This window comes from Protopterus annectens, chromosome 2.part1, assembly GCF_019279795.1.
Source record: "Protopterus annectens isolate FY-2018-M chromosome 2.part1, PAN1.0, whole genome shotgun sequence".
Taxonomy (NCBI): domain Eukaryota; kingdom Metazoa; phylum Chordata; order Ceratodontiformes; family Protopteridae; genus Protopterus; species Protopterus annectens.
The window spans coordinates 1,115,066,931-1,115,081,159 of record NC_056729.1 but is presented as its reverse complement, the minus strand read 5'-3'; the positions used below and the strand labels follow the sequence as shown (position 1 = coordinate 1,115,081,159).

The following is a 14,229-nucleotide window of genomic DNA, read 5'->3' as shown; positions in this document are numbered from 1 at the left end:
ACTATGGGTTCCTTTAGACCCATGAGCAGTACTGGCAGTCCCTTTCCTGTGCAGTGATGCTCTGCTTGCTAGGTATAGGTCTCCCTTCTTCCACAACTCCTTTGAAGTAGCACATTATCTATCAGCTAACCAGATCCTCATGTCCTCAGGCAAAGTGCTAAGGGCTTGTTCCCCTACCAAAAGGTCTGGCAGCCCTTCAAAAGTGGTGACCTGACATCCACTCTCCCACCTATGAAAATAAGTGCTCAGTTCAGGAACATATTCACACACATTTTCATCTGCCTTGTGTCTATGCTCACAAAACGTTTTCCTATAAGCTTCAGGTGTTAGCTTAAAAAATTCTAGAAAACAATTCTTAACAACAGTATAAATTAGGAAATCATTGTCTGACAGTTTGGAAATTACATTTACAGCTTTACTTTATCAGCTTTCTTCCAGCAGGGTGCACTGTGGTTACATTTTTAAAGTTCAGAACATATAACACCGTTTTTCTTACATTTAGTTTTATTACATTTGTAAAACAGCCTGTGGATTACTTTAATATTTATAATGACATAAAATTATCTACATAATTCTATCTAGCTGGGCAGCAGCCTTTCAGTTTTTTACAAAGGTATGTTTAGCCCTTACTATACTTGCTATAGGGACATTCTGGAGACAGACTCGGGACACACTGAGGATGTCACAGGCTTCTGCCTTGAGGATACTGCAGCATTTCCTGGATATACTCCTCAAAACACACTCCTCAAAAATACCTGTTCAAACAAGTACTTAAACTTTATCTACAAAAGACATGGTCCTGCTCTTGTCAAACCCCCACTTAAATTATTCTCCCGTCTTATCTACATAATTTATTTTTCCTCGTTTACCCTGCACCTTCTGTTTTTCTCTATTTTTTTCTATTTTTAAATGCACAAAAAAACATAATAGGTTCTTGTATTGCTATTGACTGTTTGTACATTGGAATGACCTTATGTATGGTATTCCACTGAATTTCATACTTTTGTCTGTTTTTTAATATATTTTAATATTTATAGATTTGTTACCTGTTAATAGACTTATATTATGGCATCCTATTACTTTTTAATAGACTTATGTTATGTTATCTGTTGATTATATTTTTGTAACTTTTCTAATAATTGTTAAATTTCTGGAGCTTTTCTCCTCAAGTCTCCGCTGAAAATGGGCCACTGGCTCAGCTGGACTAACCTGGTTAACAAATGTTAATAAATAAATAAATAAATATAATCTTGGCACACGTGCATCAGTACATCTATTTCCTAGTGTTACCCCAGGAACAAGCCAGGACTAGGGATGCCTTTAATGGGATGGCATGCTTCCTTGAGGTAGATGGTGGGATAGATTGCACCCAGGTTGCAAACAGGGCCTCTTCTGGTCTACAGGACATGTGTTTCTGCAGCAGGATTGGCTACCATTCATTAATGGTCAGATAAGGTGTGATGCATGATGATGCAGCACCAATGTCTCTGCCCAGCATCCTGTAAGTACACATGATTCCCATACCTGGCACACCAGCTGACTCTACTGCCTCTTTCCGCATGGTAGGATGCCTAGTGGTCATCTTGCTGGTAAGTGGATCAATATTTTTATATTGTATTTAAGTAGTTATTCATGCTAAAATATATTGCCAAATACTACACCACGTTTTCTTTGTTTTGTCTGCCTCCACTCTCTCTCTCTTTCTCTCTCGATTTTCTTTTTCAGGTGATGCTGGATATCCATTAGAGCCATGACTTATAACACCAGTGAGAAATCCAAGTGGATCTGCACAGGAGACATGTAACACTTCCCTGTTCCAGACCCATATTGTCACTGAGAGGGCCTTCTGTCTCCTGAGGAGCTGTTTCAGGTGCCTGGATGAGTCTGGCGGTGCCCTTCAGTATGACACAGATACTGTGTATTGGATGCCTATTGCCTGTTGCATTCTGATCATGCATCAGTCTGGTGGTGAAGTAACCCATGCTGTCACTGCAGCTCCCAGCTCCAATCTCACTATGACTAAAGATAACCAGTTGGCAGCCCCACTAGTAAACATCCCCATGTGGCATGTTAAATGATATACATAACAATTATTCAATAGATTTCATTTTTTTATCCAGCATGTAAGTGAAATGTGAATGGTTTCATTTAAGAAAAAAAAGTATGTGACAAAGCATTTTTGGTTAAACCAGACTTGCCAATAATACCAAAGCCAATGTTAATTAACTGGGTGGGTTAAAATTATGTCATACCCCAGAAGAAGTGGTTCTGAACCTATGAACTACAGCACCACTCTTACTTTCTTCAGTCTGGTTCTGACACTTTGCATCAAGGCATCAGTTGTGAAGGCACAAGGCCGTACTTTAAGCTAGTCTGACAAACAGGCACTTATTATGGTATACCTAGTAAAGAAGCTATATCAGGAAAAGACTGAGGCATGCACAAAAACTACTACCTAGGAATAAATTGATGTCTGACAAATTGGATAACCAGCTGTCATCCCTGACAAGTATCACCTGTTGTAGGCAACAGTACCAGCACCGATATGAGGACTTGCAGAAGCACAGGCTTAACCAGTGGGCTGAGTGGGTAGACCAAGTATCAGAAATAAGGCCAGAGTTCTGTATTAAGTGCAACCTTTTACTGGTCACTATTTTAAGGGTCTATATTATAACATCGAAGTCTTACAACTTTGAATGTTATAATATCAAACCCAGTAGAGAGAAACACCAGAAAACCGAACAGTCAGAATAGCGAATTTTTTCCCAGGGAAAAAATTTGCTGTTCCAACAAACATATACACAACACAAGCACACCAAAATAAATAATACACACACACACACACACACACACACACACACACACACACACACACACACACACACACACACACACACACACACACTTCACAAAACCCTACACTAAACCATACATACACCACTAGCTATCCACTAACCTTAACCCAACCCTAACCCTAAGGTGCATCACTATCGCACACTCACCTTACCCGCTTCCTAACCCTAACTCATCTACCCAACCCTAACCCTCAAGTCCACACAATCGCACACTTACCTGACCCGTGCCCTAACCCTAACTCACCTAACCCGCGCCCAATTGCACACTCACCTTCGTTCGCACACTTACCTTAACCCGGTCTGTAATCTTCACTCCACAGTTGAGGAAATAACAAAGCTGCAGAAACGGCCCACCAAATACTTTCCCTATGAAAGTATTTGATGTTCTGCAGCTTCGCTATTTCCAGCGTTCGCTCTACTGGGTTCAATATTATAACATTCAAAGTTGTAAGACTTCAATTTTATAATATAGACCCCTATTTTAATAGAGCAAGTTCAACTTAAAAAGTATAATACGTTTGCCTAAATAGAGATATTTGCTGAAAAAGATATGTGTAACTACAAATATCTGCAATGCTACTATGTTAATGCAAAGGGAATTTTAAACATATGTATAAACCTGCATTCATCTGTTTAAAAACATATGATGGTTATGTATTTACAGAATGGCCTGAATAAATGCAAATGAAATATATGTATACTTTATTAATAACGTGGATATATAGCTCTGTAAATAAAAGACATACATGTGCAAGATTAAACTAAATACTTGTTCATGTATTTATACAGACTGAAAAAAATCTGCAGTTACATATAATAATTTGATTTATTATTACATAAACTGAATTGCTATTTAGATTACATGCAGTCAGTTTGGGAAAATACATTATTGTTTGGGTAAAGCACAGAAATATTACTATAACAGCAGCTTAACATAGTTGCAAATACTTTCCCTATGAAAGTATTTGATGTTCTTACTGGGTTCAATATTATAACATTCAAAGTTGTAAGACTTCATTTTATAATATAGACCCTATTTTAATAGAGCAAGTTCAACTTAAAAAGTATAATACGTTTGCCTAAATAGAGATATTTGCTGAAAAAGATATGTGTAACTACAAATATCTGCAATGCTACTATGTTAATGCAATTTTAAACATATGTATAAACCTGCATTCATCTGTTTAAAAACATATGATGGTTATGTATTTACAGAATTGCCTGAATAAATGCAAATGAAATATATGTATACTTTATTAATAACGTGGATATATAGCTCTGTAAATAAAAGACATACATGTGCAAGATTAAACTAAATACTTGTTCGTGTATTTATACAGACTGAAAAAAATCTGCAGTTACATATAATAATTTGATTTATTATTACATAAACTGAATTGCTATTTAGATTACATGCAGTCAGTTTGGGAAAATACATTATTGTTTGGGTAAAGCACAGAAATATTACTATAACAGCAGCTTAACATAGTTGTTTTTTTATAAGTAATGTAAGTGAATGTACAACATGGTTGAAGTCTCATTCAGGTACCACACCCTAGTCAAAGTGGAGGTTGGGGGAGGGGCTTGCCGTGCCAAGTGAATAACCAGGACATCCTTTACTTTGAAATGATTCGTTCTTTATTAGTTATCAAATCATCCACATTCTACACAAAAGAAAATGCAAACTACCATGAAATTCAGCATTAGTCTGTGTGTGAATAACTTCTACCCAAATACAGTGTTGCATTCACAGCATACTTAACATTAAACAAATGCAGTGACATCATTACATTACTGTAAACAAGACTGAGAGATATGTGAGCATATAACTGCAGTAATCTATCTTAAACTGTTTTCTTTAGTGGTTATAAGGAAATATTTTTAGAGCAATGTACTTGAAAGAAATGTAATGAAATCTTTACATTACTGAAGGGAAATGTAACTGATATGTTAATATAAACTGCATTATTTTGTCTTTAATTTATTAACTGTAATATTTGTAAATGTTTAGTAGTGTACTGAATATCAGACACAGGAACTTGCTCAGAACATGAGAGGAACATGCTGCCCTTCCAAGTAGTCAGATGTAATTTCCATATGAATTAATCTGAAGTCTGCATAAACACTGCACATATTCTTCTTCACAAGTACACAAACACTTCCTAAATGCGTACTTCCATTGTATGCATAAGCACTTCCAGTACAAAATATTTGCTTTACTGAAGATTTAATTATAATGTAAAATTGTTTTAAGAAATTAAATGGCATGTAACATGATGTGCATTTGTATTGTGTATTTTTTTTGTCTCCCCCTCCTTTTTCCTTTTTTTTTACACTTTAATTATGCACTTCTTTCTACCTTGTTATTTTGTTTCTCTCCTATTTATTTTCCTTTCTTTACAAGTTCAAATCTCTCTGGAGGGGCCCAGACAGGTACCTCCAAGATTAGGGAGTACTCACTCTCTGCCCATCTGGGGAAGTCCTCGCAGTATAGGGGCAGTGGCATTAGACCAGCAGGCACCCTGGCATGTTCCAGCCTGGCAAGATTCCCAGATAGGTACTGGAGCAGGTAGTGGACAGACAAATTTAGCCTGTCAAAGCCTCTATTCAGTGTGTTGAAGAAATGCTCTCCCATTTGGTGCTGACCATGACAGCAGCACAGGCCCATGCCCCCTCAACATGGGGATCATCCACTGTACCACCATCTGGAAGATGAAGTGTTTGAGGCTGTATGGTCTGGGACTCCTGTACCATCTCTTCCTCAGCCCTTCTTCCTTCATCCTATGTCACCCTCTTAACTATTGCTCATGCTCACTACCCTATCACAAAGAAACACTTACAAAATAGGGGAGTCTATCCACTGACAAATACATGTTGCCCCTCCTCTTCCACCTCCTCCAGCACAAACCATCTTGATGCTTTCCTTCTGTGTTCTCCTCTGTCTCCTAGTTTTCAATCTTTCTATCCTCCCCTTTCTATTCTTTAATAAAACCATTACTGTGTCAACATATGGATACCACTATATAAAACATTTTAAACCCTTTTATTTTTTTTTAAATTTCAGTTATAAGTGCCGCGCAGTCTGCTGCTTGCCTGTGCTTAGCCATGCTTGCCTACGGTACTTGAACTCTTGAAAACAAACAAATTAATATGTAGCCTCATTCTTTTACATACAAACTCATAATTTCATAATACTGAATTTTTACATACTTTATGCTTTTGCCATAAATGATACTCATTCATCACAAATGACCTTCACTGAGCTTAATTACATATCCATCTAGTGATGCTACTTATAGATAACTGCTAGGCAATTGTGAAGTTTACAACAGGATAAAAAAAAATACAACACAAATTAATAAATAAATGCTAATGTGCAAGAAGTAGTATACAAAATGCACTATAAAGGCCAAGAGTATAGAAGGATTTTTGGCATTTTTTGCCAACTTCCAGAGTTTAGTTTCCCTTTTCCCACAAATGTAGCCCCTAATCATTAACATAAAATTAAGCTACCTGAATATTTAAGTATAATTCATTATAGATATTCCATATTTTTTTAATTTCTAGCACCTCTCATTGCACAAACTAAATTATTTTTTAAAAATGTAAACCGTGGCAAACATGATTTAGGGTTGGCTACATCCATGCTAAAGACCAAACTATGCTTTTTAAATTTTTTTGAAAATAGTAGAGAAACTTACCATATCTAATTTTCCTTTCTCTTGAACAAGGCTTGATACAGCAAAAGCCACGAGCACACAGGCAGCCAGTGAGAGGTAGGTGTTGATAATAGCTCTATGTTGATTAATTCCAGCATCAGCAATGGCAGAATTAAAGCTTGGCCAGAACATCCAAAGGAAAATAGTACCTGTGTTAAAAAAAGTTACAAATGTATAACCATGAAGGCATATAGAGATGTATACATTATAAACTTTACTTGGGTTATTAGATATGGGGAAATGATTTTGAGCTGCTTTTTGGCTGAAGAGCAACAATGGAGACTCTTCTTGCATACTAACAACATTTATTTAAGCATTGATTACAATGAAATGTACATGATTTAATGAGTATAGTATATATGAAAGCATGAAACATGAGACAGATTTTACACACACACACACACACACACACACACACACACACACACACACACACACACACACACACACAAATACACGAGTGCACAGTGAATTAAAATGTTTAGTAAGAGCTTCACTCACATATCATCTCTTAAATACAGTAATTCCTTAGTCTCCCAACTGCACAACCAAGAGATGAGCTCACTGCTGACGAAAAAATAAGAATTGAACCAGCAGTGATTCTGTATTAGCATCAGTGAGCTTAAATCACTTTGCTGAAACCTCATTCAGTTAGCAACTAACAAAGAGTTTGATGATGGAATTGAACATGCTATTAACCTTTGATGAAAAGATATGCATTTAACTAGGTTTAATATGCCTTATGTATCAACATTAACCTATGCCATTTAAACTGTTGATAATTTCAGCATATCCATCTTAGAAACTAGAATATAAAACCTGTTTATTGGAAGAAGATACAATGTAAAGTTTATAAACTTTTTCTACTGAAAGAGGAATCAGACTATTTAACAATAGTTTTGTTTCCATTTAGATAGGAAAGTAGGCCCAATATTAGCAAGTTTAATGATTATGTTGCTTATATAAGCATTTGAACATAACCCATGGAAACAACTAAATTTAGGGCAAAACTGGTATTCCATACTATTAATTCCAAATTAAAGATCAATAACTAGCCAACAGAGAAATAAAGGACATGGTCAAGAGGATATTATTGAATTATTTAGTAATATGTATGCATTCTGAACAATAGGCCAACTAAAATAATTACCCTCCTATACCACATTTCAAACCCGATTTAATTTGTACCTTAGCAAACAAGTTGAATGCAAGTACCCCCTTGTGGTCATACAACCTAAATGCACCCAGAACCTATGTGATACCTCCCATCTTATGCCATACCCATGAGTACATACCATATTAGGATATAATAACACCCCTGCACCTCCATTCTATCTTTTGTCTCCTCTTTTCCACATTACATATACTATGTAGAGGTTAGGTTTTACAAATGGTAAAATGTTTTCTTTACTTTTAACTGCATTTTGTATAAAGTATTCTCTTTTCTTGACTTTTGCTCATTTGTTACCTAAGTTTTGTAACTGTTTTCCCTGCCTGGGTCTGACAGTGATCAACCATGAGTGCTCTATCCATATCAAACACATTAAATACATAAATAAACATTTCAATGTCTAAATCAATAATTTCATGAAGGCTATATTTGGTTTCCTAAATCAGCAAAGATTTCATTCCAAAAGTTGTTTTTACCTAAAAAGAGTGAATGACTAAAATATCTGACTTATCTGTTTACTATTTATTTATTAGATCATTAAAAATGGTTTGTGCTTGTTCAGATTCACGAGATTGACCCAAGTTTGGATTTTCTGCTGTATCACTTATTTAAAAAATAATCAGTTTTCATAATTATGTTTACCTTTTCTAAATAAATTAAATTGGTCCAGAATTAGCTTGTCTTCAAGTTGAACTATGAGGGGTTTGGCAAATATATTGCAAGATTTTGTACACTGCATCGACAACAGAAAATGACATCATTTGGAATTGCTGATATTCTCTTAGCTGCAGGCACTGAGTACTGCTGTCTTTCAGTAACTTTATTCAGATCTCTCAAATCTTTTAGACACATACAAATGTGAATATTGGCTTGAATTACAACACTAACTGTACTGATTTAGAACAGTAACTAAATTGTTTTTCCATTTGATTGAGTCTGATTGTGTTCTTATTGAGATCAGTGTTTTCTAATCACATTTAATTCATGCTTTATTATTCTACTCCCTCAATATATGGATACTTTATTTGAAATGGATACAATTGCCAAAGTATCAGGAGATACTTGTTTATGTCATGTTTTCAGCAAGTGTCTTAGACGTTTAACCAAATCAATATAGTCATGATGGATTTTCACAGTATTTGCCATATCTATGTGACTGCTACTGTATACATTCAGTCTTAGTATTCACACTGTGAAATGGTTTTATCATCCCTAGTTTCTCACATGCAAGAAAATGCAAAATATTATTTAAATAGGCTTCTTTAAGCACAAATACTTTGAAATGGCATCTTGCACTTCTTATTTTTACATTCACATAACCGTAGCATTTAACATGACTGCTTCATGTGGTGCGGCAAACATGTTTACAATGTGCACACAAATCTCTTTTTTTGTACTTTTTAACCTCAATGACTAAAAGTATCTTCATGAAAACTATTACATATTGTGTGCGTGTACTTTAATCTCATATTTCATATATCCATTTTTAGCATTCTTGACAGCAGTCTGACTTGTATCTTATGTCAGAGCCTTTTATTCATTTTCAGACTTTGGTATATCAAATGGCTTCACTACAGTAGTATGACCAAATAACTTATTTTCATTCCGCTCTTCCACAGCATCCACATTCTTTTGAACATGCATCTTTAATTCTACTCTTCTTTGTAAAATGTTCCATCACCTGCATATTCTACAACATTTTTTTTAAATTTGGAATGAAATATTTATCTTGAATATATTTATTTATTAAAGTTTCCAACACATATAGAAAACATTAATGATCAATATCAATTTATAAAGATTTGTGGAAATCTATAAATATAAAATCTTGACATCAGTTAGAATACGTTGAATGATACTTGAAAAACATTTTCACATATAAAGAATTTAACATCTCAGAAAAGAGCTAAAATTATTTGAGAGAACCATTTGTAAACCACTTAACTTTTAAACAATAATATCATTAATTGTTCACATATAAGCAAGCTTACCTGTGTAAATAAATAAAAAACATAGGGCGACTTCAATAGTCCTTAGCATATCTATCCAATAATATATTTAATAATCTAGTAGGCCTTGCACAGGGTGACAGCATTTAAAGCAAAAGGCTTCCCATTTCCCCAGTACTGGGACAGAAAAGATTTAGAAGGAAATTATGTTAAGGACTGGTGAACAAATTTAAGTAATGCTCTTATTTTACTATTATACTAGCCTCTTTACCGTTTTTTTTCTAGATATTGCCAGTTCAAATAAATGTATTTCCTAGAAGATTTTCCAGCATTTACCTGATTGTAGAGGTTGAAGTGTTTTCCATTGCCAGGTGATAGATTTTTGTCACTGCTAACTTATTCTATTAAAGGTGGGGCCTTTGGACCTGTCGGAACATTGTATATTCTCAAGCAACATTTCTCCTCTTTTGTGATGTGATAAAAGATCTACTCTAGCCCAGAACTGCATGCAAAATTGCTGCATACTACAGTCCCAAAATCCATGCTCCCAGTTCACAATATTTACAGAAGATTGACAGTAACAACATCATGGACTGCAGACAGAGAGATGCTTAGAAACTGTAGCAGGCATTAGAAATAGCCTATGGAGACACTACTAGTCAATTAATTTCTACCGCCAGCAGAACATTACTTTGATGGGGGGGTTATAAAATATTAAGAAGCTGCTCTTTAGTTATATTCAGCTGAATGATCTACTATATGGTAATAGAATTGTACCAGCATCTTTATCAAGCCAGACATGCCTAAATAGAATAGCTAACAGGGTGTCCATAACCCGAACACTTAGAAGGCCATATACAACATCTTTTCTCACAAAATGGAGCTGTTCATAAAAAAGAAATTGATTGGTAAGGACATTAAATTCAATTATTAAATCAGACATCATCTTAAATGAATTACCTGATATAACTGGTTGAATAATAACAAATCTCTTTCCTGCCAATCTTTCCACAGGAAGGTCTGCTTAGCATCTTCAAAGGTTGGATGTGTGTCAAATGGAAAAATCAAGAGGGCTGTTAATTCTGTGGGCTCTAACTGATGTAATGACATAACACTGTAATACTGAGATGTACCTATGGAAGACAGCCTCTTAAAGTTGTCTGTTGCAGTGGCACACATCAGATACTGCACAGGATATTGCTTATATAGTATCAGTTTGTGAAGTATAAGGCCAAATTGAGGATAAAGGTTGAATAGTAATAACATTGTCTATGAAGGGGGATGCTTGGCTTACAAAATTCCTTATAGATTCTCAAGGCAGCTGCCATCCATGTTTAATAAGAACTTGGTCTATAATTTGAGAGAAGGGAATGATCAGTGGCTGGCTTAAGGACTGGAAGAATCAAGGATAACTTCCAGGAAGGTAAAACCTGGGTTTTGGAGAAGGCAGCAGCATACATTCCTCATAAAAGACTGATGGCAGCAGAAGGCAGCAATTTATAGGTTGCTGATGGAAGACTGTCACTTTGGCAGCCTTGTTTGCAGTTAAGATCTATAGTATGAAATAAGTTCTGCTAGATTCTGTCCTTGTTCTGGGACAAAATTGGAAGGTCTGGAAAATGAGTAATAAAGAACTGGGTAAAGGTGAAGGGGCATTACAATTTTCTGCTTTTTGTACATACTTTGATAGCATAACTAAAATTTGCATAGGATATTATTCAAAGAAGTATAACTAGTGAAATTACCATCTGCCAAGAGGGCAAGGGGAGTGGTTTGCCTTTGGTTCTTTTTATATATTCTAGTTAACCTTGAAAAAACTTGGGGCAAGACCTTGAAACATAAAAGACATACGCTGTATAGGCCAGTCTCCATTTTCTGACTGATAATATCTTGGATTTTTATCTTGATCTGTGCCAAAGTGTCTAGGAGGTCAAGGTTTTTAGGATTATCCCTCCTCCCCAAAAGAACTGACTGATATTGCTCTTGAAATGTCTGCAATTCTTTATTCCATTGCCTCCATAGACAATTTGTCCACATCCACAGCTTAGTATGTAAGAAAGTCTTGTAGTTGTCTTATAAGATACTTGAATGATCACCTGAGGAATGATTGGTCATGAATTCTTGAGAAGTGTCCATAAGAAAGGCAATCTTGCCACCATATATAATAGGGATGAAGTCTTCAAAGTTTGGGGGCAAGGGGTCCCAAGCCAAGAAAGTCAGTTTTAAAGCCTAGTAATCAAAATAAAGACATGGCATGACTTGCAATGAAAGGGTAGGACTTAAAAAGGAAAGAAGCTATGCAGAATCTGTCTATCCTTGTGGAGGAGATGAAATGCTGTGAATGGAAGATATAATGATTTGCTGCTGAACCAAGATACTGTGCTATCTCTATTAATGCCTAATCTTCCATCCATACCTTGATATATTTTGCCTGAGGAGTTACATGAAAGGGTCTCATTGCTTGGGTTTCATTTGGGCATATATTGCAGGTAAATATTCCTTGTTCATAATAATGCCCCTTTTACCTTGTCTTGTATATATTATAATAGGTGTCTCTAGTTCCTGCTGATGGTGGAAAATATACTGAAATTAATGCTAAAACCCTAGGTCCCAATCTCAACTCTAAAGAGTTTAATCAGAACAACAAACTCTTTCTGCTTTGTGGAAGGATGAGCATAGAAGGCTGCAAGAGTATAGCCCCAGGAAGAAAGTTGAACATGTTCAAAACTGCAAAGATGCATTTCATACAATACTGAAACATCTGGGGGACATCTTCTAACCCAGGCATTTAAAAGGGCAAGCTTGATGTGCGTTTTAATCCCATTTATATTAGCACTAAGTAACTTCATTAACAGTCTTAGAAAATAACTATTTTCTAGCCCCTGTCTGCTTACCCATATGGTCACTACCTTGTGTCAGTAAAAATATTATGCATTTCTATTCCTTTTAACAAGCGTATGCCAGTAGGTAAGCTCTACTAAAAAGAAAAATTAACAAAGAAATTAATATGAAATACATGACAGTTATCCATATTGTTAAAATAATCATTTATATTACAAGTGAAAAAAGATCAGAAATAATTGAAACATTTTATTAAAATATGTAATTTTTTTGCACTTTAAGGTGTGATGTTGAGTGCACATCGTCCAAAATAGAGGAGCAGAAGTTATTCCTGGGTACTCCTATTTCCACATGTAGAGGAATAGCCAGTTATTTGGATCTAACCTTGGTAAAACCTTCACCCCTGCTCCCTCCACATCTAATACCTCTGAGCCCTTAGCCTCACAGTTCAGCTTTCATTTTATCAACTCTATCAACTAACCTCCTAGACAGCAAACAAAACGTACAACTCACAGTCCCCTCCCCTAGCTCTGAGAACACTGACTCTTTCTCCTTTAAACCCAGTCAAACTACTTACATAAAAAAATGCTAAGTAAACTAAAACCTTGCTGTCTTGCTGATGGCCATTTACCTAACGAATTTCTAAAAGTAGTTGCTCCATCCTTCACCTACCCCATATCTATTCTAATCAATTGTTCTATCTCAGAACAGTATGTACCTCACCAATGGAAAATTTCTCACATAATACCCCTCCACAAGGGCGTCCCCTCTAGAGATATTTTAAACTACCGATCCATTGCCATCCTCTCTCCCATAGCCAAAACCCTAGAAAAATGTATACACCAATAACTCCTGAATCACACCACCACTAACAACCTGCTAGTAAGCTCTCAGCTTGGTTTCAGACCCAAGCATAGCACAAACACAGCACTAATAACCTTTACTAATATTATTCAACACCTCAAAAATGAAGGATGGCTAGTCTTAACAATTTTCCTGGATACGTCAAAAGCCCTTGATACCGTATCCCACCAACTGCTACTTAACAAGCTTGCAACATATAAATTACACCCATCATCCCTAACATGGCTCCACAGCTATCTGTCTAACTGACAACAGGCTACTAAATTGGAGAACATACTCTCCCTGCTACTACCTGTATCCACTGGGGTATCCCAAGGATCCATACTTGGTCCCCTCCTCTTCATCATATTTACCAACAACCTAAATTCCACCACCCAACTTGCCGCTATCATTAAATATGCATATGATTCCTTTCTTATCTGCTCAGCCTTCTCCCCTCCAAGAACTGCAACTCAAAATGCAAAAATCTTTCCTATACATTGAAAATTACCTCTCCAACCATCAACTCATCCTAAACCCAAACAAAACTAAGTTAATGATTTTCATAAACAAACCATCCAAGCTCACCTCACTACCTCACTCTCATCTCATCATATGTACAATGTGTGCAATGATCAAACCATATATAGCCCAAAACTGGTTAGAGAGAAGTAAAATCACATGGGAAGAATTTAAAGGAATGGTTATAAAGCACTTATTAGCCAACAAATTAATTACAAGAAGCCAAAAGAAAACTATCTTACTATCAGGAACATTGGAAGATGCTTTTAGAAATCCTAGGACAAAATACATTTATGAACAAAGGACTTCACCATCAATATTACTTTACA

General features: G+C 35.7%; 1 protein-coding gene and 1 long non-coding RNA gene across 3 annotated transcripts in view; one reads left to right on the top strand and one right to left on the bottom strand.

The window, feature by feature from the left end:
- The window catches only part of LOC122794345, a 587,167-nt gene that overhangs the window by 210,538 nt on the left and 362,400 nt on the right, over positions 1-14,229 (top strand). The gene's annotated exons all lie outside the window — the stretch shown is intronic.
- The window catches only part of RHAG (Rh associated glycoprotein), a 394,323-nt gene that overhangs the window by 130,951 nt on the left and 249,143 nt on the right, over positions 1-14,229 (bottom strand). For both annotated transcript variants that reach the window (XM_044062656.1, XM_044062657.1), the window contains exon 5: positions 6,557-6,723. In XM_044062656.1, the coding sequence (XP_043918591.1) occupies positions 6,557-6,723 (167 nt within the window). The remainder of the gene's footprint in view (positions 1-6,556; positions 6,724-14,229) is intronic.